The 25,930-nt window shown below is 44.1% G+C and overlaps 2 protein-coding genes across 2 annotated transcripts in view; one reads left to right on the top strand and one right to left on the bottom strand.

The window, feature by feature from the left end:
- Nucleotides 1–368: 368 nt before the first annotated feature.
- LOC129084753 (translation initiation factor IF-2-like) lies at nt 369–25,557 on the bottom strand. Its single transcript, XM_054590955.1, has 3 exons — nt 25,448–25,557; nt 24,848–25,021; nt 369–819 (listed from the first exon to the last, which is right to left on the bottom strand). Exons 1-3 carry the CDS (start codon nt 25,555–25,557, stop codon nt 369–371), a joined length of 735 nt encoding a protein of 244 aa, XP_054446930.1.
- Nucleotides 692–25,930, top strand: part of FRMD4A (FERM domain containing 4A) — a 208,710-nt gene continuing 183,471 nt past the window's right edge. The window contains exon 1 of the mRNA XM_054593170.1: nt 692–842. The gene's annotated coding sequence lies outside the window, so the exon portion shown is untranslated. The remainder of the gene's footprint in view (nt 843–25,930) is intronic.

The raw sequence follows: 25,930 nt of genomic DNA, 5'->3' as shown, positions 1-25,930 counted from the left end.
GGAAGTCTCCTTTCCCCAGTAATTGTTGCGAATGCCTGACAATAGCCCCCTGGCTGGGTTATCTCGCAGGAACTTCCATTCCCAAAGAGTTGAGGGGAGATTAAAATTCAAATACAAGAAGATTGTGCTAGCTGTAGGGAGCTACACCTTCAGCTAAGCCCAGGCAAAGTCGTTACTTTCCTCGGCTCACAGGGTAGGTTTTTGTGTGTTTTTGTAGGTTTTATGGTGGGGGTAAAGGGGACCATCCGTTTTAGATTCCCTTCTCTTCCTCCCGCATAGCCTCTCCAAGTCCGCAGCCTCCTTCAGGATCTAACTTTGTCCCGACTGCGTGTGCGTGCCCAGCTCAGAGCTACTGAGGCTCCTGGCTTTTACGGGCTGTGGCAGGCGAAGCGCGGGCGGGGACGCTCATTGTGTCCAGCGCTCAAGGCAGGGGCTAGGGACCCCACGCTGGCCGCGCTGGGGGAGCGCGCTCTGTGCGCGGGGGGCGTGGCGCGGGGCCGAGGGGCGGAGGGCGCCCGCACCATGCGGCGGGCCGGGCGCGGCGGGCGAGGGGCGGGCCGGCGGCGGGGCGCCCTGGCGCGCAGCCAGGCTCGGCGGGAGAGACGCGAGCGGGCAATGGGCTGACGGAGGGCCGGCGGCGGGGCGGGGGCGGCAGGGCGGGGGCAGCGGGACCGGCGAGCGGCTGCGGGTGCCGTGGAGTAAGAGGCAGAGGCGCCGGGCGTGGATGCCGCGGAGTAGGCCACGGGCCTGCGCTCCCAGGGCGGATGGGACGCCGGTTTCCGTGGATCCGCTGCTGCAAACCCGAAGTTCTTCGGCTCCCTGAGACGCTCAACAAATAAAAGGTAATGAATGTGTCTTTGTTTTCCAGCCGCTATCGCAGGGAGGCAATTGACTATGCAGCACTTGTGTGTCCTTTTTTAAAATGCTGGGCCGGTGAAAGGGACATGACACTTCTTAACGGAGGACGTAGAGTATATAATGTGTCGCGGATATGGCATTTTTCAATGCAAACCGCACGTGTGGCCCACACTACTCCTTTCTGCAGCCCCCCTCCTCTCCCATAGGCACTTTCCTTTGGCAGCGAACTCTCTGAATTTACCCAGGGAGAAAGAAAGGACATTGTTGTGGGCAGACCACGTGGGATTATTTTTAAAAACCGTTTTTATGGAAATGTCAGGGGAGTTCTGCCCTTTGGGTGCAAACGGCAACGATTCAGACAAGGGTGGCCAGAGACTGGCAGTGATCGCCGGCTGCCGGGGACTGCCAAAATGGACTGCTCTTTACATTCCAAATGGCTGCAGCAAGTTTGATGCAGAAAGGAAGGGGAGGAGGAGAGGAAGAAACCCCCTCTAGTACGTGGTCATTTAAAAATGACCCCACGCAATGCTTCTGTGTTTCAGGCAGCTGCCCAAATGTTGCTACACCTTACAGTTAGAAAAGATTAAACCAGCCCTGCACTTTGAAAGCTGTCTGGGCTGCCGGTGTGTAATCAGGAACTCGGTGCCTTTCTCCCATGCCTTGTTAGCAGAGTAACTGCTCCGTAGATTCAGGCAAATTCTGCGGAATTTCCAAGGGATGGCTGTGCTAATAATAGCTCTGGCAGTAGCTACTTCGTAGAAATACTCATTCTGAAAGATGCAGCCATGTCAGTGCCCCCTGGAAGCTCAGCTTGCTGAGAAAGGCCATCCAGGGCAGGAGAGGATTCCCTGACCCCACCATGAATGGATGAAGCTCTCTCTCCCCTATGAATGGAACATCCCAACAGAGGCTGCTGCTGCTGCTGCTGCTGCTGCTGCTGCTGCTGCTGCTTGCTGCTGCTGCTGCTGCTCTGGCTTCCTTCAGTGTGAATCCTTATTGCTTTTGATTGAAGGCATTCTCAGAACACCTAAGACAGGCACATTTCTAAATCCCAGCCATTCGAGTTGGACAGCGTAGTCAGTTTTGGAGTTGTCTTAGCCGTATGCAGACACCTAGCCCAGCCTAATTGATCTGCATTTACCTGATTGAGTTTTGAACAACTCCCCATATCCTCTTCCACCTCAGCATACATACGGGTCCTCCTTTCCAAAAGCATGACTGTGACTTGTAGGAAAGCACCGGAGAGCCAGGAGCCAACTTCTGACTTCACCCAGGGAAACCACCCCTGACCCTGGGGAAAGTATCTCAGGAGTTGGATGCAGAAATCTATCCCTTGCACTCAGAGAACTGGGTGCCATCTTTAAAATGTGCAGTAAAGTGGGGTTTTGGGGAGAGCATGGGAAGCCACATTTCATTGTTTTGTTTCTGGTCTTCACATTGCTTCAAGTTCATTCATAAAATTTCACCCCATTTCACTGGAATCTGATTTGGGCAAGGCCAGAAGAGCAGACCTCCAGATCAGCAGAGATTTGATTTTGATCCTCAAATTGTTGCTTGTCTCTCGCAGTTTGGAGTGTCAGGGGATGAGCCACTTCTGTTGGCTGAGGGACCCATTCTGGTGCAAATGAAATTTGGGTTTACTTAAGGCACAACAGGAATGAGGGTCCTGATGCAATAGATTAGAATCCATTCCATACTGAGAGGTTAAATAGCACAATTAATGGAAGCAATATTTGGACATGCTTTGAAATCACTATTTTGTCTGGCTGATGAATAGAATGTTGCTTCCAGATAACTGGAAGTGAAGTAACACCTGATGTGTAAAGTTGTGTGGATAGAAGTAACCTTTTAGAAAAAACAAAACAAAACAAAACCAGGGACAAAAAACTCTTCTTGTATTAAAGGGGAACTGTGGTAGTAGAAATGAGGATCAGAAAATTTCCTCACCTCTTTTGTTCTGACCAAGTATAGTCTGCCTCTGCTGTTGCTATAATCTTTTTGGCTCTCATCTTGAACTAATTTTATTAATAAGACTTGTTATTTATGGCACAGGGCCTCTGTGTAATTTGTAGACATTGTTGCCAAGTCCCCTGATAGCCTGGCAGGTGGCTCCTACCATTAGCATGATCTTGTTGTTGGGGAAACTGAGACCCCTTGAGGTTCAGTGAGTTGCTGATTTCATAACCCATGAGAACTGCATCCCAGATGTGTACAGTGCTCCATTTCATCATAACAGCAAAATTACAGTCTGAGGTCAAAGGCAAAGCCAAGTATGAGCCCTTGCTTGGGTTTTAGAGCTTGGAAAAAGCTCTGTGGAATGGTGTATACGTACACCAGAGGTGTGAAGGAAGGGCTCTGGAGCCAACGCTGATAAGTTGATTTAAAAAACGTGTGGATGGTTTGTGATGGGAAAGGCAGTAATGAGAGGGAAGATCCAGGAACTTTGGTATTGAGGGGGAGCTTTCAGGGTACCTTTGCTTTTTAGTAAGTGTGGGGTACAGTGAGACCTCTTCCAAGGAAGATCTTTATTGACTTTACTGCGTAAATATATCACTTGTGGTTACATTATTGATGCCTCTGCATGTGTGTGTGTGTGTGTGTGTGTGTGTGTGTGTGTGTAAGTAAAATACTTCTGGCTATACTTACATGCCACATATATATATTAGGAGTTGCCTTTAGTCTGACAAACCGAATGAAAAGATGATGGGGCACTTTCAGATTTAAGGCTTCATTCTTAAATATTCTGCATATGTAAATACTTTTTTAAAAAAAGGAGCAGTATACCTTATGGAGAATTTTCATTTAAATATTTCAAAATGAGAAATAGACATGCTAACAGATAAATAGCTGATGAAGTTATTTTAAACCATTCTCTGCATGGTATTGGAATATATAAGTTTGGATTCATCCATGACTTTAATTTGTAACTTTTATATTTTGAATAGCACCTGATGGGTCAATAAGATCTGAGGTAGAAATTCTCTGTTTCGGTCTATTGTGGGAAATTCTGGCATCTCTGCCCTTGCCAAGTGGCTCAGCTGGTTGAAGCTTCATCCTATACACCAAAAGGTTGTGGTGTGATCCCCAGTTGGGGTGCATACAACAGAGAGCCGATTGGTGTTTCTCTCTCACATCGTTGTTTCTCTCTCTCTCCTCCTTCTCGCCCTCTAATAAACATATTCTTGGGTGAAATTAAAAAAAAAATTAAAGACAATTTGAGCATCTCAATTAAAAATGATTTCTGAGTTCTAGGACCTCATAGAAATAAAATTCTTCCAATGCTTATTTGACCTAAATCCTAAAAACTATTCTTGAGGTAAAGGAGGAGAAAAAGAGCAACTGCCTCACCTGGACAGCATCAGTCGGTGCTCATGCCCGCGTTTCCTTGTGCCCTCATAGGACACTGGTTATCCTTTCACTCCCTCTTGTCCCTTTCTGATTCTTTGCTGTTCATTACTCTCTGAGAATGGAATTAAAGGCACAAAGGAAGACCTTTGATGTTTCCTAAAAGATAGGAGCTGAAGTGAGAAAAGGAAGAGAAGGGATCATTCCGTCGCTGTTGTGGGATGATACATAGATACTTAAACTTTTCCCACCTAAGCAAACTCCAAGACTGAAAAGTATCTGGGGAAAGGGGCTACTAAGAACTGAACCTGTTGGGGAAGGGTGAGATTTGAGTATTTTACCTTGTGGTGGTCATTCCAGCCATTATCAGACTGAAGTCCCTTGGTAGTGGTTTCCATTTTTATGCTTATTTTTCCTAGGCCATTTAATCTCAAGAGCTGGTCCAACAGCACCTGAACCTCTGGGCCTCAGGGTTACCATTGCGTACAGAGGCCTGCTGGTTTCACTACTCTTCTGTAAGAAGTTTTCTGAATCAGCATAACTCTGGCTTATTAAAAAGTCTCTCCACAGCAGTTTCCTTTTGGTTCCCTAAATCTGTCAGCTGCTACTACCCTTCCACTGTCCCATGGGATCAGCATGTCTTTCTCTCATGAGGAATAATCAAGGCACGTCCCTACATTTGAGGCAGCCTGTTCTACCACTAATGCGTTATTCTAAAAATACTCACCATTATGCCTTTCTCAGAAGATCAGAGCTGTTCCTGCTGTTTAGTGACTTGCATTCATGCTTATTTTGAGTGCTGATATGTATGTGTGTCCAGTTCTTAATCGTATCAGTGGAAATTAGGTATTTCCTCCCAAAAGAGAAATAGTTTTCTGTTTGATGATAGAAATTACTACTAAGAATAAATGCCATGATTTTTAGAAGGAATTTGAGGGCTCTGGTTGAGTTCACTGGGCTCTTTACTACCAAACAATCAAGAAGCAATGAACTGATAGCCTCTGTGCAAACCGAGTAACCCCTCTGCAAATGTTCAGGCAGAGCTAACTAATTCAGATGTGCAGTGTGTAGGATGTAGCTTGATAGGAAGTCAGATCTCTTATCTGTGGTGGTTTTGAGGTTTTTTTTGTTTTAAAATTAGCTTCAGTTTACTCCATGATTCATCACAAGAAGAAACTAGTTGTCCATGGTCAAGAACATGTGTGCATGTACACCTTTCTCCCCAAACTCTGACTACATCCACATGAGTTGTATTGCTCCTACCTTATGAGCAGTTATTTGCCAGTTTGTGGTTACTGCATACTTTCTGTTCACCTAATATTGAACCCTCTGCTCATGATGGGCACACAATAGATCCTGTTGGAGTAAGTAAAACACTCAAGGAAACTTTCATGCCACATTCCAACATTGATATTCAGGGTCCAACAGAAGTAATGCCATTGAGTGTGGTTGGTAGGGTGCGTGAATGTTTCACATGAGATGGACAGAAATTTGAACATTTCACCTAAAATGTCATGTGGTGTGCTTGCGTGTGATATTGTTATATTACAGAATTATATGCTTAGGAATTTGTAATAAAAGATTTGATATAGATTACCAGCTCATTAAAAAGGGGCATTATTGCCCTGGCTGTATAGTTCAGTGGACTGAGTGCCAGCCTGCAAACCAAAGGGTCACTAGTTCGATTCCCAGTCAGGGCACATGCCTGGGTTGTGGGCCAGGTCCCCAATAGGGGGTGTGTGATAGGCAACCATTCATTAATGTTTCTCTCCCTCTCTTCTGCCCCATCCCTTCGCGCCTCTAAAAATAAATAAAATCTAAAAGAAAAGAAAAAGGGAGGGGGGGGGGCGTTGTTTGTGCCGGATCCTGTATTTTTAGGTATCGTTATAAATCTGGAAATCCAACTAGTCTAAAGTGAAAGGTTACCTGTTAGGTCCTCCTGTGTTTGATCTTTTCCTGGTTCGTACTGTGGTATGGCCCCATTATCACAGCAATACCAACCTTGCCAACCTTGGGGCCAGAAGTCTTGGTACTAATGCATGAACCTTTTAACAGCTTTCACTTCAGGTTAGCCCAAAGCTATCCCCCAACTTGAGGCTGTAACTCCCCAATTTCCATCAAAATCAGCCTGTTCTTCTGGTGTTGCAATCTTATTCACAGAGCTTTTGTCTTTCTTTGTCCTTGCTGGGTGAGGAACGCATGAAAAAAATGGTGTGTAATGGGGAATTAGATTGATAATGCATGACAGCGAATGGAAATAATAATTGGAGAGTTGCCAGGCTGTGCCATTCATAACCATAAAATGCACAATTATGCTTTCACCACATGCCTGCAAACAAGTATTATAGATGTGACGAACACAAACTAGGAAACCAAATAGTGTGGAGCCATCTGGACTGGGTGATACACCTACAAACTGAGCCGGGAAGTAGTGCGGGCTTACCCATTTCTCTGCTCCCACTGGCTGCCCCCAATAAGTACTGGGGATTTCTTTCTCTGTTGCTCAGAGAGAGAGAGAGAGAGAGAGAGCAGAAAAGAGGGAGGGTGGGAAGGACAAGAACCAGATTGGAGCTGAACACAATGGAGGGCAGTGTTCTGCCTTCTCAATCCCCTTTTATTAGGATGGTTGAGTGTTTTGTAACAGAGTAACTACAGAGTGACCAGTAGCACAGATGTAGCCTGCAGGTCTTGGCAGCAGAGCAGAGACACCCAGTACAGCCGAGTAGCAAGAGCTGAGGTCACACCAGATGTGCAGTGCAGTCTACGAACCATGCACAGATGAGATTTGAGGTTTATCAGTCAAGTCAGACATTTCAGATGGATGGAGTCTTAGCACTGAAAGGTGGATATACGTAGATCATTTTTGCAAATGAGGAGCTGCTTACAGATGTTCGGAGACCTTACCAGGGTCTTAGTTGCCGTGCCAAGACTCGAGTCCCTACCACCTGCTAAGGATTTGTGTGATGAAGCCTGGTCTGGCAGATTGAGTGGAGCTGTGGTGTCACTGAGCCCTGGTGTGGTTTCTGGCAAGGCCTTTGTAGCTATGAGGCCTTGGGTGAATTACTGAATCTCCCTGAGCCCCAGTTTTTTTTTTAAATTTATAACAAAAGTTACATTAAGAGGAGCCAGTGGGATAATATCTGTGAAGCACCTATCACAAAAAGTAATATGGGAGACTCTTAAAATAAGAAATTTTGTCTTTGTGTTCTATACTTTGTATTTGGCTTGCTTATGTCACATGACTAACAATGCTAACTTCCAGGGGTTTGCAACACATGAGGGTATAAGGAGGCCAGTCGTCATGGAAGGGGTGGTATACTTCTTAAAAAAGTGTATCCCCTCCCCTACAATCCTGATATGAATTTTATAAAGAGAAAGGCACTTTCAGGGGAACAACCCTTAGCTCTGATATTTCATAAATGTCACCTGGCCTTCCAGGGAGCGATTGGCAGGTAAAGGCATTGCCCTAGTGATCGTTACCTTATTGAGACAGAGAAGGCTTACCACGCAGGGGAGACAGACGTGTTGCTGCATCCGTGAGTCTCCAGTGAATCCTGGAACATTAATATGGAGAGGGTCCTCTGGGGGAGGGGAAGAAATAGGATTTTGCCTTTGCACTATGGATTCTGTCTCCCTTTCTTTCTGAAATTCTTCAGTTTTCAAAAATGATCAGAAAGCTCTTAGGGCTTTTGTCTTGAAAAAAATTTGAGAATAGAAACAAGAATTAATTAGCAAGGTTTGTTAATCAGTGGTGGTGCCATTTTTTTCCTTAGCAACAAAGGGAAAAATCCAAATACTGTATACAGTTCTTGGGTTACTTTCCATTCATTGCCATTAAGTAGGAAGATTTTCAATTCCTATTTTCTTATTTATATTTTACCTAAGTAATTAGTGTAGCGAGTTAATGGCAGAAATAAGCCTGAAACACGAGTGTCCTGGATGCCTGTGGGTTTTCTTTTTCCATTGAGCCCACCACCTGACCACTCAGGAAATACTGGAAGAGTGTCCTTGTAGCATGAGACTTCAACGTGCCAATTTACATATTAGTCCTTAAAAATTATTTATGCACTTAATAACCTTGTAGGCTTTAAGTAAAATAAATCAGAATGATAGATGGTCCATCTTCTGGAGATGGATTAAACTGGCACACACAGGCAGCGGAATCAGAGCCTTAAACAAATGTAAAAGCAGGGAAAGTATTTATAGAACATTATGGCTACATCCAGGACAAGGGTGTATTTTAGGTGAAGCCTCAGAGACAGCTTGTGGGTATCAGTTGCCTTGACAGGGTGGAGTGTGTCTGTCATTTTGGGAGAAATCATAAGCGGGTATTTGTTTGTGGTTCCTTCCTCTTTATTGTGGGAAGTATGGATTCTGTTGCCCATACAGTTTGGTTGGCCTGCCATCCTGTCCCTCAGATTGTAAATTAGTCAATAGAGACTTGCTGCTATTTAGATACAGAGATCTACGTGTATAACTTCCCACTTGGAAAGATACCCAAATACTTGGAGAACAGAATCCAAAACCACAGTCCTTTGTTTGTTATACGGCTCGATTCCTCTTTTCTTCTTGTGGATAGAATTGATCACACTCCTAGAGAAATGACAAAAACCAGTGGAAAAATGTATATAAACTGTAAGTTTGATACTGCGGCTTTTGGTTTTATAGCGGAAATAGAAAGAAGGCAGTATGTGAGCATAGTTGCTTGTTTGTAGGCAGGAAAGGTGCGAGCCAGGGTGATCCGTCACACAGCCTTCCCTGCTGACCAGAAGCAGGGACAGACCCCCGCGCAGCACTGTCACCCCTTCTCCTCGGACCCTCGCCGTGGCGGGGTGCCTGTCAGGTGGGCTTTGAAATGGCTGATTCTTTGGCTATTTTATCAACTTTCCCTAAACATGATTTCCCAAAGGAATACTCCCTGAGAGAACTCCAGGGTGAGCCAGTGCCCTCCAGAGTCCCCTTTGTTGTTGCTAGCTCCACCCATGGGCTTTTGATTACTCCTGTTTCTCTTCCTCCTAAGGCTTGAAAATCATTGTCCTGTGATAAGTGACTCAACACATCTGCCCCACTCTTCCTCTTTGGCATGTAGCTAGTATTTAACTCTTCTGGCCTTACAATACATTTCTCTAATGCCTTGCTCATATGGTTCCTTCCCAGATTCTTTTGGGGTGAGGTGTCCGCTGCCATCGTCATAGTTCAGGGCCTCCTCTTTCTTTCCAAAATTGTCACAAATCACAAATTGTCCCTTTACTCTCTGTCTCTCTCCTCCCCACTCCCTCTTGCCCTCTCTCTTTCACATGTCCCCTTGCCTTTCCCTGAGCACATTTGACTTTTTCTGGACATAATCCTCTTGCAAGTGCTCAACCTTCGAATGAGAGATCCCCGCCATGCCTTCTTTGTGGGACACCCCTGCTCATTCCTTAATTCTAACCTCCAATGTTACCTCCTCCTCTTCCTCCAAGCAGAATGAGTCTTCCTCCTCTTCCTCCAACCAGAATGAGTCTTCCTCCTGTATTCTCCCAGAGCATCCTCATCAGTTATCTGTTGCAGTGACCTTTGTGCATGTGTCTCCCCGTACCTTTTTAAGGGAAGGACCATGTCTTATTTTCTTTGAGCCATAGCACCTAATCGTATTCTTCTCATTTGGTGAGTGTTCACAATATAAATTGAGTAATAATTTAACATATATTTTGTTTCTCATTTCTTGTTTGCACATAGCTACAGTGATTTTTTTCCCCTGCCTAGGCTTAGTGTTCTTACCTGCCCTTCTCTCTGCTTTTCATCTCAGACTACTCTCTCTACATATTTTTTGTCAAAGAGGAGAGAATAAGGATGGAGCAGCACAGCTGTCCTTTATGTGGATATGGCATTGCAAACCGCAGCTGGCAAAATGACTGAGAGTAAACGCCACAACTCATTCATTCATTCCTTCAGTCAGCCAACCAGTAAGTCAGTCAGCACACACTTTTTGGTATTCCTCTAGTGAACAAAACTGACAAAAATTCTTGCCTTCGGGGAGCTTGCACTCTAAGGGGAAGAGGCAGGTGATAGGCATAATAAATAAGTAAACTATATAGTGTGCTAGAAGGTGGTGATTGCTGTGAAGAAAAATAAAGCAGAGGATGGGATGTATGGCAGGGCTGCTGTTTTATATACAGACAAGACATAACGAAAAGGTAACGTTTGAGCAGAGTTTTTAAAGGGCGTGAAGAGGTGAGTGAGCCATGTGTGTCCAGGGGAGAACATTACAGGCAGAGGAAAGAGCTCATCAAATGCCCGAAAAGTAGGGAACAGCAAGGAGATGAGCGTGGAAAAGCAGGCCAGGCGAGTGGGGCACAGAGGCTCTGCGCCGGGGGCACAGACCGTTGCAGAGTGTGCATCGGGGGAGCACCCCGGTTGCCCTTGGGCTGCACAGGCACCGTTACGTTGCGGTGTGGGGACCAGGCTGCAAGGCAGGCAGGGGTTAACAGCAGGGTGGCCAGTTGGGTGGCCACTGTAAGAATCCAGAAGGTGATGGAGCGATGATGAGGAAAAGTGTTCGGGGTCTGGATAATTTAAGAGGACCCACAAGATTTTCTGGTGGGTTGAGATGAGATGTGAGGTACAGAGAGAAGTCCAAAATTTGGGGGCCTAAACACAGAACATGGGGATGGAAAGTTGGCAGAGGGGAAAGCTGGGGTGGAGGTGGTTTACGGAGAAGATAAATTCAGAATTCTGTTTGGGGCATAGAGTTTAGGATGTTTAACAGATGTCTAGATGGAGATGCTGAATGGGAAGTTTGTATACAATCATACACAGGCCTGGGAAAGGAGAAAGTCCGAGCAGAGATACAAAGTGGGCCTCAGTCACATAAAGGTGATATTTAATGTCTCCAGGGCTCAGTCCTGCATATGACAAATATCTGAGAAAAATCATAACTACCACACTTCAAATTAAAAGAATGTAAGATATATAAAAATGAAGTAATTCCCGGAAATGTAAAGAACCCCATGGAGATGTGCTCTTGCGCAAATTGTTATCCCGATGGTCTCTCTCTTTTGAAGTGTGGAAGGATCATCTCTGACGCTCATGTTTTAAATGAATTCATTGATGTATCATTGACATATAATTAGCTGCCCATATTGAAAGTGTACATACAGTTTGGTAAGTTTGATATGTATCTACCCCCATGAAACCATCTCCGCCATCAAGAATTACAACTCCATCCTTTCAATCCTATTTACTGAGACTCTTTTGTGTTTAAAGCTCCACGCTAGACACTATGAAGAATAGCAGCTGTAACCACTACCCCCACCTCATGTATTTGTTCTGATTAAAGTTTTGGCTCTCCCTATCCAGTGATCTAGTCACATACTTGCTTCCAGGGCTTTCCTGAAGCACATGCTGAAAATATACTCTGGTTGGGTTACCAAAGGGTTTGAAAAAAACACGTGGAAACCCTTGGACACCAGGAAAGAGGAAAGATTAGGAACCCTGCCATCTGTTAATCAGTTTGGATGCAGGCAAAAACATCACTCATTCCTTTTGTGGAAACAGCCCAAACAGTAGGCTCAGTGTCCTCCTTTTTCACTCTGTGTAGTCAACACAATAATTACCTCCTGCCGAAAGCTTTGAGAAATTGTTCTGTGTCCAATTAGAATTTTGATTTGACTAACAGATACTACATAACATCTTTATTGCTGTAACTGCTCACTAATGACGTGCACCCTGGATATCCTCAGAACTCCCATTTGCAGGGACCGTTGCAGTAGAAGGCACTGCTTGACGCCCTGTGACAGCATTTACCTCCGAGGAGAATTCCCTGAAAGGAGAAAAACCAACCTTTGGTTTCAGAAAGCTCTCCGTCCTGCTTCCACCCCTCTCCATTTTCCTTCCTTTCCCAGCCTCCTGCTACACGCCATCTTTAAATGTTTTGGGGGAACAAATGCATCAGCTCTGGAAACTTGTCCTGAGAGCATGGAGCTGGGGCAGCAGAAGCAGGTCTCAGGAAGGTGTCTGGGGTGCTTCATGGGCAGCTGGCCAGTGTTGAAACCTCAGACAAGATGAATGGAGGGAAGGAGCTGCCAGAGTGGCTTGTGCAGGAGGGAGCAGCCTCTGCCCCAGGGCTCCAGCAGAGTCCTTCCCAGAGAATGTGGTTATGTAAACATGCAGGCTCCAGCCCAGACGGACTGTCCCATACAGATGTCAAAGGTAGCTGTAAAAATGTCCCTCATGTATGCACTGCAGGCTCCCAAGCTCTCCCTGCACCTTTTATTGAGGTATGGTGTCGGGGAGGGGCTCGGGCTTGCTGCGGTCCAAGCTGCAGGACTTGTGGCTTCCCAGACAGGGAATACCCCTGTTCCTCGGATCTTCTCTGCTGTGATGTCACTGGATATTTGGTCTGATGTAAGCAGGAGTCTCCCGAGGGTGAGCAGGTGGGCCAGAGTGCTTCCTTGCTAACCCAGAGGACTTGGCACCTGGCACTGGGCCCCTGGACTCAGGCACTTAGGGCATAGGTGGCTGCTTCGTGTCCCAGCAGGTTCTGTGAAAGCAGGTGGCCTGGAAGGCCGCCCCACTTTTGTAGGTGGCTGTTCTCCCACTATGCATTGAGTCACCAAAGGCGTAAGGATGGAATTCCAACAGCTTTCACAGGGTCTAGAATACCGTTCTTTATGTACCCCCCTCGCAGGTCGTGCATATCCGTAGGGCTAATGGAGAATTTGACTTTAGTGATACAAAAACGGGGGTGTTTATAGAAGGAAAACCCTTTTCCAAATTCTTATGTCTGTGGCAAGACATCCAGCTCCTGCTGATGGCAGATGGATGTCTATTTTTGCTCTTTCCACGTGTGGCCATATAGGTAATATAAACTTAAGAGAATGCATGTGTCCTGAGCCTGTGTTTGGGGTATGTCTCACTGAATGCAAATAAAGTTGTGTAGTACCTTTTGGAATTGTGCTTGAAATGATATGTAAGGATATATGTTATGTGAATATATATTTATTAATTCACGTAAAAATATTTATAGAGTGCCTATTATCGCAGCCATATCATTCTGTTTCAGTCACGCACATGTGTCATTTTAACGTCAACAAAATATTTACAGTAAAAATGTGATTACCTGTTGCTTCATAAGACACATAGTTGTCAATAGTGTTGTTTCATTCCGCTGATCACAACATAAGCAAATATTGAATTAGATACTGGAGCCAAATAGAAAAATTCATGTTTCCAAGAAAATGTCATTGAGGTTCTTGGTTATCAAATAGTGAATACTAAACCAGCAGCAGTTACACGTAACCATTTCACGCACACAATATTGCATTTAAAATTTGATTGCCTGTTTATACAAAGGCAATTGGTAGGAAAAAAAGGTGGAAAAATGTTTGTGCCCACTGGTCTGTAGTGTGATTTTTAAAAAAGTCTTCTGAGGCAGTAAATGGATGATATAAATATTTATTTTATCAAACTACGTGTGATATTGTAACAGGAAGCATTGTAAGTAAATACATGAGCTATTAGAGTGAATGTATTTTCTCGGATTTCTTGTCTGTAGGTGTGCGCATTTGTCCAAGGCTTACAGTATGTCTGTCCCCGCTTCCCCCAGAGTTCAGTAACCCTTCCTACAACAGCCCTGGCTAATGGTTTTCTGGCCTGTCCTGATCACTTGCAGTGATGAGGGGCAACCTGTTCCCTTTTCAACAAGGATGCTTGTTTGACAGTTCTCCCTTCTGTTGAATCCAGATGCGTTTCTGAAACTTCCACTCATTGATTCCATTTTTGCCCTCTAAAGCAATGTTCTTCTCCCTTGCCATTAAATTACCAAATTTAGCCATCAAATTAGCATTAAGTCATAAGTTGGCAAGTCTCCACCTTCAGGCATGGCCAGGACAGTCCCGTTTTTTTACCTGTTATCTCCAAGGACTCAATAATAGCTCCCTTTTCACTCAATAAAGTGTGTTGGCGTGGACAACAGATTATAGGGCACCCTACTCTGGGTCTGCTGTGTAGGCTCTCAGGCCGTTTTCCCATTGTGCTGAGAAGGCACGGCTTCCAAAGCTTTCCCCAGTCTGGTTACTGTTCTTTGGCTTTGCTCCAGTTTCTTTCATTGCCTACATGAAGTCTGGTATCCAGAATTAAACACAGATTTCCAGAAATGGTTCAACCATAGTAGAGTGGAGACCTTTTAATTCCATTATTCAGAACGCTATACTTTTTATCATGTGTACTAAGTATAGGGCTCAAAATTGTAAACATTATGATCCCAGTTGAAAAAAATTGAAGCTACCATCTAAACCCCTTTGTCAGCTCTAAGTTTGATTAGCACACTGTGTCCAGTTACACATCGGTTGCGGGAGTGGGGAGGGCAGATAATACACATACTGAGAAAGACAACTTATGTTTTAGTATCTCTTTACAGTCTCCCAGGTGCTGGTGTATCTTAGGCACTGAGCCCTCTTTCTAGACTCTCCTTTCTGCATCAGGATGAAATTCATTTGAAAACAATGTTCACTGGCTGCTTACTATTTTATCAGTGATTTGGCCGTCCACAGACCATCCAATATATGATCGTTTCTCCTTCTTGTTAATGAAAATAGGGCTCTCCAGTTGTATTCCTTTGCTCCTCACCCACCCACCACTCTGCCCCGCCTCATGTTTCCAGAACATACCACGTTCCCTCTCATTCCAGGCCTTCTTACATCAGGTTGCCTCTGCCAGACGTCCTGTTCTGCAGATACCACTTCCTCACCTGAGTATTGACCAGTGCCTCAGGTGTGAGTTAGGGACCCCCTACACCCTGCCCCATGGCATCTTACACCCATCCTGTTGTCACTTGAACTACACTGCAATTACCTGTTATTGGGTAGTTTCTATACTGGACATAAAAACCCCTTAAGTATGGAAACAAATCATATCCATCATTATATGTCTAATAAGATGTCTGGCACATAATAAAAGCATTGTAAACACTTGCTGAATGAACATACACTATAAATAGCCATTACTACATATAATCATTAACCCCAGTTTCCTAGTTCATTAGGATAGATTACTAGATTACTCTCTTGATTGCTAAAGCGATAGATCTCAAAAAGAAATTACTGAGTCAAAGAATATGATAATAATTTGAATTTTAGTTTTATTTCCTGTAGTGCCTCCCAATTAATTTGTAATTATCTACTAATTAAAACATTTTATTTTTAACATATTAACCCCTCCTTATAGTTGTCATCCTCCCCCCAAATTTCCATTTGTTTTTTCTCTTATGGTGCTTTGTGGAGGAAAAATTTAAAAATATATATATTTTTAATATAGTTACATCTTTATAATTTTTCCTTTTGGCTCATCCATTGCTTTTATGCTTAGCGAGGTCTAATAAATTATTGCCTCTGTATTTTTACTATATAGCTTTATGAACCACCTGGAATTTATTTTGGGGGAAAGAGGTGCAGTTGGTTTATATTCTTTAGTAGTTAATCCTACCATTTCCTGTCTTGGTTGAGAAGATTGAAACAAAACAGGAACTGAGTAGTTCAGCGACTCATCTTTTAACAAAAATCCATTGGCTCCAAACAATGAAAACATTCCTTTCCTTGATCTTTTTGCTTTCAGCATGTCTTTAAAGGCTCTTTGATTGTCCTGAGACTTGACTTTGTTTTACATTTCAGCTTTGGTTGTCTACCTCTGTCCCTCTTGAGTTTATGACGCTCCTCATCCTCGTATGGACATAACATGTGTAATGCACCCTGCCCTTGACGCATCGCACAGGCGATGCTGCAATCTAGGCTCCTGTGGCAGTTCTCCGTGCAGATAGTTTGTGTTCATTGGGAGTCTCAATCTTCACTTTCTCATTCAGTTTTATTTTTATTGTGTTATCAAATTTTTACTTTTAAAGTCTTCTCATTGCAACTCATGCAAATGAAATTCTTTTAAATCCACAGAGTCAAACTTATCCCTTTTCTGGAATTTTAAAAGCTGTTTTCCTTGAGTGTGTGGCCCCCATCTGAACTGCACGCCAGGCCTCCTCTTCTGCAAAAATTCCAAGTACAGTCACCCAAACCCCAAAAAGGGTCGATATTCGCCTGTTCCTTTGGAAAAAAAAAATCCTCTTCATTCCACCCAAAATAGCCTTTGACTAAGGTAGTGAAGCCGCAACTCCACACGGCAGAGACCAGGTGTTGGCTCTCATCCGTCCTCACTTCAGGGAGAACTGTGGGTGTTAGGAGGCTACGTATGTTCTTATAGGTTCCAGTTGCTCCTTTGCATATTTTGTTTCTTTGGGGTTTATACCTCACTCAGCCACCCTTAAAGGGTGTCTGCATGGATACGTGTGTTGTGAACAGTGTGTGTATAAGAATAGCACCCTGAACCTGCCGAGGAAAACAGGTGAGGCCTCCATATGAGCAAGAGGTCTTTCTTTTCCTTTGTTAGCTTTGCAGTCTGTGGCCTGGCAATGCTTTTTGTCCTCGCTGGTATTGTCCCACACGTCATAAACTGGCTTTCCTAAACCTCCCGTCTTAGGCCAGCTCCAGCACAGAGCTTTCTGTCAACTCTTTCAGTGACTGCTGGCCAGCCCAGGATGACTGAGGCAGAGGCCTGGGCCTCCCGGCGCCCTTTTGGATGAAGTGCCTCCTCTAGCCATGACTAGGACCCCATGGAGCTCTGTTCTGTGGAAGCCTGGTGCTTGCTCAGCACTAAGAACAGCTGCCCGGAAGAAGCCTGTCCTGGCCAGCCTCCTCACCCACCCTGCCACCATAGCAGAAAATCTGGTGTGAGCAGACAGGAAGCTGTAGCCTGACCTAGCCATCCTGATGGAGTGTGCGTGGCGGAGGGGTGGGGGAGTCCGGGGCACACTGTCTGTCAGGGATGAGTACACTTTCTGACAGTCCTGCCCAGAGGCACCTCGCAATCCCTGACTAGAGACCTCTAAAGGTAATACTGATTGAGAGCTCACTGCACACCAAGCAGAATTGTATACTTTTTATGTGCACTAGTTTAGTTATTCCTCACAGCTGCCCCTTGAGGTTGGTGCTACGGTCGTTTCCATTTCCTAGACTAGGGATTGAGGCACAAGTGGGTGCGGTGACTTGTGGGGAGTCACACACTACTCCCTCCTGGTGACTCTAGGATAAAACAGACCAGCACTCAGGCCCATAGCCTGACCCCCCATCTTTATGGGACTGTGGTTTCTTTGGTCACCACTGTGTCTCCAGCACCTGGCTCAGCACGTGGTATAGAGGAGACACGCAGGGATGATCCCTTGAGGACATCAGTGAAGAAGCGTGGGCCAGGCCTGTGGGCATGGGACGGGGTAGCTCTTGGAGGAAAGAATTCGGAGGTCCAGGGTGGCTAGCCCTTGGGACTGAGGGGACAGAGAAGGAGAGCATTTGGGAAAAAAGGAGATAAGGTTAGGTGAGGCCAGATCTCAGAGGACTTGTTATCCAGCGTTGAGATAGCCATCTCTCACAAATGGTGGTATGGTGCGTAATGAGGGAGAGATGTTTTAGACATCAGGAATCTGCTCTTCGGGCCTTGAATCCCTCAGCCCTTCCATTCAGACATGCTCAGGATTCCGCTCTCTACACAGTCCCATCTGCTGTTACCTGTCAGCCTCCGTCCAGATTGCACAGGACTCCCTCTCTGCTGGAAATTCCCACCAACCCTTGCCCTTGGAAGGAGTAGGCACTTTTTCCTTCTCTGACCCCTCTCCAAAGAAGAAGAAAAATGCATTCCATGTTGAGTAGGATTAAGTCTCTATATCTTCAGAGACTCCAGTTGCTTCAGTCACAGAACCAAACTTGTTTGGGATTCTAAGCCTAGGTAGAAAGCAGAAGCCTGCAGATGTGTGTGAATGTGTTAATAAGAAGACTTAATTGTACTTAGAATGGAGGTAAAGAAAATCCTGTCTTCAGAAGATACTCTAGCAGCAGCAGAACCTAAGTGTGACTATCTGGTTACTGTACTTTTGATGTCAGGTTGGCTAGAGTGTAATGCACAAAGTGCAGGTACCTTCCTGGAGCCTTAACAGCACTTTAGTTAACTCAGCTGAAGTGAGCTTCCTGCTCTCTGCTCACCAGGGGGTGGCTGTGGTGCATAACCTAACAGAGCCCATGCATTCGCACCTCCCAGTGTCCGTTTTCTCCTGACCATTTTGTCAGATGGGTTGTCTCTCAGATGGAGGAGGGTGATAGTCTGTAACACTTTGGACCCGGGGTGAAATGCAGGAAGGACTTTGGCCTTCTGAGACCCACTTGTCCAGCCTCCATGTCAACAGCTTGTCCTCAAATATTGTGCAATGTCCAGTTGGAAGGTGAAGAGTGCGCTTCCTTCCCACATCCTGTAGCTTAGCTTTAGGTTGGAGTTTCTCTTCTCGGGGATCACAGAAGACCATCGATGGAGCTCTTGATGTTCTCACCTCTTACCTGTCTGGGCCCATTCCTCGCCTTCTAAACTTTAGGCTAAGGGACTGATGATTAGTGTTTTCTGACCCTCTGCTCTGTGGTACCATCTGGAGAGGATTGAAGTGGATTGTCCTGTAGGACTTGTGGCTCCATCACAAACGGCAGTGGTCTTCAGGGCAGCCCACTTGGGGACTAAAACTGTCCACCCCAGACACAGCTGCCCTACCCTGTCCCTACATCCTTAGTGCACCCAACACCACGATGACTTCTCTTCCTGTCTTACCAGGGAAAACCCATTTTCCTTTGCTGAAGCGAGGGAGGGAAGGAGAGTGGGAGGGAGATATCCAAGCAGCGACAATGGCACTAAAATTTGCTTTACAAAGATCCTCCAGTAAAACACTGGCCCCACGGATGACCTCCTCAAATGCAGACTTGCAGAGGGATGAGCTTTGAAGAATGCGAGGCTATTTCAATTTTTATATTACGGTACATTGGCATGTGAATTTGTTTGTAACAGAGCCACTTGCTTAATCACTTTCATCTGGGTTTTATAAGCTACAACTGTAGGAGGAGCAGAGGGCCTCAAGGACAGGGCTGGGTGTGTCCTTTGTTTTAAATCCAAGAGATTCATGGGAAAGACAGAGGTGGGACAGTTTGCCAGAGGTGATGAAGCCAAATGAGGACAAGATCAGTCTCTCTGAATCAGATTTCTGGTGTCTAGCACCTTGTGTCACCTTTCCTTCCATTATTATCTTATTTTAATATGATGTCACTTAAAGACCAAAAAAAGGTAAACTTGAGATGAATTGGAGAGGGAAAAATTAAAATAAAAATGGACACTATTCCTTAAAAGGTTATGAGCTGAGACCCCCTCATGTTCTGTTTTTATATGACAATATGATATTACCTTTTAATAACTATCATTTTATCTGGTATTTCCATGGTGCAGGTGAAATGTGAGCAATCAATGGATGAGTATTTTTAACAAATTTTAATTTGCCTGAAGTCCTTTGTGACTGTGTATTTGCTGTGGGGTTGGGTTTCTTGAGGCCACTGTGAAGGTATCACATTCATTCATATCCTGGATATGACAGCTTTAAGGTTACTGAGACTTTGTGATCTTGTGACTTTTTGGTACCTCGATGGGTCGCTCGGCCCTCATTGGTCTGAGGAGGAAACTGAAGTAGAGCGAGGGAAGGGCCATGGTGAGATGACCCCGAGAGCAGAAGCTCCCGCAATGAGTTCCACTGCGAAGTTGTAGTCATGTCTCTGGAATTTCCTTCTGAGCCTCCAAATGGCCTGGGTCAAGGGGCGATTGTGCTGTGCTGCTTGTAGGACATCCGGATTCCTCCGATGTTCCGTGTCTTAGGGCCGTGCTGACGGAAGGCCTGCTGGAAGACTTACATCTCTTGTGTTTGGGCCTTTACTAGCATGCTTTTGAGATGCAAATTTTCTACTGGATGGTAAAATTGTAAAAGATAAGATTTCAGCCCTAAATGGTGTGGCTCAGTTTGTTGGGAGTTGTACTGCAGGACGAAGGGTTGCTGGTTCGATTCCCAGTCAGGGCCCATGCCTGGATTGCGGTTTTGGTCCCCAGTCTAGGTGTGTGCGAAGGATAGCTAGCGGATCAATGTCTCTCTCTGGCATTGATGTTTCTCTCTCTCTCTCTTTCTCCCTCCCTTCCCTTCTCTCTAAAAATAAATATTAAAAAATAAGATTTCAGGTTATTTTGGGGAACATGGATACTTTTTCTCAATGAAGTATGATTGGGAAATGTTAGTTTTTCCTTTTATACAATTTGGCGTCATCTTTAATATTTCTGTGTTATTGTCTTATAAAGGTATTGTCTCTACTGAAAGGAAAAGAAACGAACAGAGACAAGAGAGATGGAGGGAGTGGGGGATGGGGGAAAAGGAAGGGAATGGGAGGGTTGGGGAACGTGTAGGAAGGTCTCATGGACAAAACCAAAGGGGAAGGATTGAGGGAGGGGGCGGAGGGGCAAGGGAAGTTGGTGGGGGGAAGGCAGAGACAAATGTATTTGAAAAAATAAAATAAATTAAATAAAAATAAATAAATAAAATGAATATGAATCACAGCTTGGTAACTTACAATGCACAGGGACATAAACAAGGAGGCATATGGTAACTGGGTGAAAAAATGCTTCTTGCAGGGCTGGGAACATGCTTCTCAGCAGCTCTGCTCCCCCTGCCCACCCCTTCCTCTCCCCACTCCCCTGCGTCTTAGTGATAACAATTTCAGTACAAATTAGCATGAGGAAATACAATGATAACATGTGCTAATTGAATCGTTTTAGCTTTTGTTTTAATAAACACATGTTTTTTCAGGATCTGTTACCCGGTAGTCATTCACACAACTGCATTAGATCTCTATGAAAATGTTGAACAGTGGCACTAGGGCTATTTCCTCAGAGCACTTCCTCCACATGCATATGCCATCGTGTATAAATTACTTGGCGGGGGGAAAGAGAAGAGAGAGAAGACAGCAAAGAAGTGGCAGAAGGAGAAAGAGAGAGGTGGTATTTACAGGAAAAAAGCAATAATAAAACGCATATACTGATACTGAATTTTGAATTTGAAGAGAAAATATTCTTAAAGCATATTTTCACATGTTGAGTTTTCCATGTAAAGCACCATTTGGGGTGTTGTCATTGCTTGTTAGTTGTTTGTTTTTTAGTCATGGCCTGAGCGGGGGACTCCCCTGCTACATTTGGACAGTGGTGCCTTCCACCACCAGGAATAAATCCAGCTACTATAGACGGATGCCCTCAAACGGACATGGTTATAATTCCCCCTTTGAGAGTCTGTGTTACCGAACCACTCTGGTCACAGTTGACTGCCTATTAATTCTGCCTGCAGGGAGAGAATGTGTCAGACTTTCAATCTTCAGATTTCTGACCTATGTGACAATTGTAATTCTCATTTGTAACGTAATTAATTTGATTTAATATGTTAAAAACATAGCCATCTAAAATGAATTTGCTGAGAAAGAAGCTTCTCAGGCACCATTTCCTATGGCTGACTTCAAACACTCTCATTCATTTTTCTCCATCAGTTTTCTTTATTACATTATGCTAACTGAAACCCCCCCCACAACATTTTGTGTAATATTTGGGTGGGGTGGGGGGAACCACCCATAAGCCTGCTACCCTAGTACATCAACTATTTTATCTGTGCTTCTGAACTCCTGTTCTTCTGCACCATTATTTTGGCTGACTTTATAGTTCACATATCATTTCATATTCTGCTGTGCTCACTTAAGCTAGCACCATAAATCCATGTTTTGCATAGTCCTTGTGATTCATTGTATATCTTAACAGAAAAGTTGGATAAATGGGGTAGACACCTTACCTTCGAAATCACACTTTGCTATACATTCTTTAGAATCACAGTGCTCTTGGCAGGCCTCTGCTTGGTATAGGATTGCATTGTAGCAAGACAAATTATGGTTGGAGTGGTAGCCGGCTGGCTGACATCAACGAGAAGCCTTGTTCTCCGAAAGGCTTTCCTTGGAGGTGATGCCAGTGCTCCAATTGTGCCTGAGCAGCTGAAAAGGAAAACAAGGGAAGCAATATTACTTTACAGTTGTTAGTATTCCAGAGGAAATTTCAGAATGCCTGGAAGCCAGACAGAGCTACAGATGTCCACGCTTTCTCCGCACACACCCAGAATGGTAAACCTTTTCTGAACTGATAACAGGATACTCCCATTTACTTCAGTATGAAAAAACAAACGGGTCCTTCTTCTGCGGAAAAACTAAAGCAGCGCTGTCAAAAGAAAGTCATACTTTCAAACACATGATAATTCAAAGTTGAGTTTCTGTTTAGACTCACGTTTCTGGGCTGACTCTTTAAAGAAACATACTGCCTTCCAAAAGGGAGGCAGCTTATAAACTCCCAATTCAAATAAGGAGCATGCTTATAAATTCCCCAGGACTTAGCTTTGAGGCTTTGTTGAAGAGAGGAGTAAACTTGTAACACTTTGGGTGGATATTAAAATCTCAGTGCATGTTACTTCCCTAAAGTACTGAGGAGATGAGATGAGATTAATGTAATGAGAATTATTGATTTCCAATAACCTCAGAGAAAACTTAGACACAGGTGTAAACTGAGTGTCATGTCACACTTGGCATGTTTTGAAATATTTTGAGGAAGTGATATACTACCTCTTATTACGGTGATTCAAACTTTGGTACAGTGATGTTTTTCAGATGCCAATATTCCTTTGTTTTTATGTATTAGGATGTATTAGGATGTGAATAAGGAACTCAAGAACATGTTTATTTCCTTAACCTTTTACAATACAGTGAAGCTCAAAACTGAGTTTTAAAGATGCAAAGGACAAGCAGAATTTCTTTCTTAAATTTTCCTCTGTCCCCACTGATTAGAGAATTTTTTCAGACCTGAAATAAATGTTCTTAAAGGAATTTTAAAATAAAATTTTGGATGGTCATAGCACTTGCCTTCCTAGAACATTTACTTTATTAGAATTAGGTTCTTTCTATAATAAGAATGAATTGCTGACTATCTAAAATCTATTCAAGGTGCCTGTGCCATTACTGTCAACTGCCCTGTTGAAACTTGAACATTTTTGGTGTCCTTTATTGATGAAAGAATTGTTTATACATTCTGGTATGATGTATATATTTTAGTCTAATTTGAAATTTTAGTATCTTTCATTGAACTTGGATGGGGGAATGATTGAAATGAAGCTGATGGATTCTTCTTCCCGCAGTGATGTCATTTATTTACTTTGAATTTGTTTTCTTTTTTTTTAAATCGAGATATAATTGACTTTAACATTGTATTAGCTTCATGTGTACAACAAGTGATTCAATATTGGTATAGATTGTGAATTGATCACCGTGGTAAGTCTCGTTAACATCCATCACCATACATTGTTACAAATTGTTTTTCTTATGAAAACTCTTGAGGTCTATGCAGCATAGCGTTATCAACTGTAGTCACCATACTGTGCATTACATTCCCAGGACTTATTTATTTTATAACTGGAAGTTTGTACCTTTTGACAACCTTTACCTATTTCCCCTGCCTCCCCAACCTCACTTTTGGCACCTACCAATTTATTCTCTGTACATGAGTTCGTTTGTTTTTATTTCATATTCCACATATAGCTGAGATCGTGTGGCATTTGTCTTTTACTGTCTGACTTATTCCACTTAGCATAATGCCCTCAAGGTCCATCCATGTTGTCCCAAATGGCAGAACTTTTCTTTTTTATGGCTGAATAATATTCCATTGTATATGTATGTATACAACATTTTCTTTATCCACTCATCCATTACTTCCATAGCTTGACTATTGCAAGTAATGCCACAGTGAACATAGGTGTGCATAGATCTTTTCAAATTAGCGTTTTCATCGTCTTCAGATAAATACCCACAAATGGAATTGCGGGATGATATGGTAGTTTTTGTAAAAAAATTTTTGAGGAACTTCCATACTGTTTTTTATAGGGGCGGCACCAATTTACAATCCAGCCAACAGTGCACAAGTGTTCCCTTTTCTCCACATCTTTGCCAACACTGGTTATTTCTTGTCTTTATGGTAATAGTCATTCTGAAAGTATGAGGGGGATATCTCATTAGGGTTTTAATTTGTTTTCCCTGATGATTAGTGATGTTGAGCACCTTTTCATGTCCCTGTGGGCCATCTGTATGTCCTCATTGGAAAAGTGTCTCTTCAGATCCTCTGCCTATTTTTAATTGGATTGGTTCTTTCTTTTGGTCTTTGCTATTGAGTTGTATTTTTTCCTATATTGTGGTTATTAACCCCTTATCAGATGTATGATTTGCAAATATTCTCTCTCATTTGGTGGGTATCCTTTTCATTTTGTTGCCGGTTTCCTTTGTTGTGCAGAAGCTATTTAGTTTGATGTAGTCCTGCTTGTTTATTTTTTGAAGCTGACGAATTTTTAAATGAAGTCGTTCAGCTCAGGTGACTACTGTTTGCAGGGCTGATGGATTCTTATGGAATCTGAGCCTGTTTTGTAGGGAAGACAATTAACACTTGAAGTTAAGACTTCAGAGAGTGACTAAAATATTGGCATAGGCCCATCTCGAGTCCATAGCTGCCTGCTTTGGCTTAGATGAGCAGAGTAGAAGCCTTTGGACTGAAGCTTTCCCTCAGTTTTTACTGTATTTCACCCTCTGTTAGAGTGCTTCTGGGTATGTGAAGCTTTCCTTGATGACTTTTCTCAGAGCTGGGGACTGCCGAGTCATGATACCTCAAATTCAAGAGACTCTTCACGTTAGCCCTTTCCAAGCAGATCCCATCACTAGGGAAGTCTGACTTGATGCAGGGATGAGTGGTTGGCTTGTTTTGAGGACGAACTCTGAGAATTTTCTCCTGGGCATGCGTGATGGCTGTGGACATGCCGATGGTTTGAGAGTAAGTCCTCCTGAACAGGAAGAGGCCATGTTTTCCATGTCTCACGGAGAAAGTGCTGGGGAGGAGGGCCCCGGCCCTGATGGCCTTGCACATAGGTGAGGCCAGGATCTGTCATGAAGCTGTGGGTAGCTGGGGAAAAAGCGGAGGGCTTCCGTGAGGCCTACAGAGTCACCTGAGAATTCAAGGGCTAGAAGGAACCTTATGTGGCTTCTGGTCCAGAGAGCGGTTTTGGAACCAGCTATATTGTTATTGTTATGTTGTCAGAAATTTTGCATGCCAGTTGGAAAATGCAGCCATTATTGAAATTATGTAAACATAGCATTAAATAAATTATACCAAAAAAAAGGTAATAAATACTCAAAATCAATCACTGCCTAATTATTTTACTCTGCTTTGCCGTCGTCTACACTCTCGGGGCTACTTGTGTCTGTTGTACCTGTTGGGACTGCTACCAGTGTCGTCATGACAGTGCCCGACATCAGACTCGACGGTGATGCTCGGAACACAGCCGGGCAGTGCCCGGTGAGAGTGCTGGCCAGCTGACATTGTCCCTTGTGCTCCAAGGGATTTTTATTGAGGGCAATGCCAGGGTTCCAGCAAATGCTACAAATTAAGGCTTTTTTTCACTCAGAAAGACAGTTATTAAATATTCACCAACAGCCCCTGGGCCCAGCCCCTTCATTTTTATATGTGAGACTGGGGCGTGGAGGCGAGCAGAGGCTTGTCCAAAGCCCTGCAGCCAGGAACTTGTGGGGCCACGGCTGAACTTGGGTCTCCTGGTACCTGTCTGGGGGCTCTTTCTGTTACATTGGGCAGAGGTGTCAGTCGTGAAAGGCGCAAGGGTTAGGGCATCAGGCTTAGCTGTGAGTGCTTGTCTCCAGGGTTCCTCTATCATACAGTGTGGGGCTAGGGTCATAAA

The sequence above is a fragment of the Pteronotus mesoamericanus genome, unplaced genomic scaffold (genome assembly GCF_021234165.1).
Source record: "Pteronotus mesoamericanus isolate MK-2021 breed Mesoamerican mustached bat unplaced genomic scaffold, CSHL_Meso_final contig_130, whole genome shotgun sequence".
In the NCBI taxonomy this organism is placed as follows: Eukaryota; Metazoa; Chordata; class Mammalia; order Chiroptera; family Mormoopidae; genus Pteronotus; species Pteronotus mesoamericanus.
Note: the sequence above shows the minus strand (reverse complement) of the source record. Positions and strands in the feature narration are given on the sequence as shown.

Bases quoted from the DNA above. Each gene is read 5' to 3' on its own strand.
- LOC129084753 (XM_054590955.1), bottom strand. From the start codon at position 25,557: ATGTCAGCTGGCCAGCACTCTCACCGGGCACTGCCCGGCTGTGTTCCG. The intron at 25,022-25,447 runs GTACAACAGACA...CTTCCTGTTCAG, and splicing joins ACTGGTAGCAGTCCCAACAG to GAGGACTTACTCTCAAACCA. The intron at 820-24,847 runs GTATCATGACTC...TGAGCGTCTCAG, and splicing joins AAGAGTCTCTTGAATTTGAG to GGAGCCGAAGAACTTCGGGT.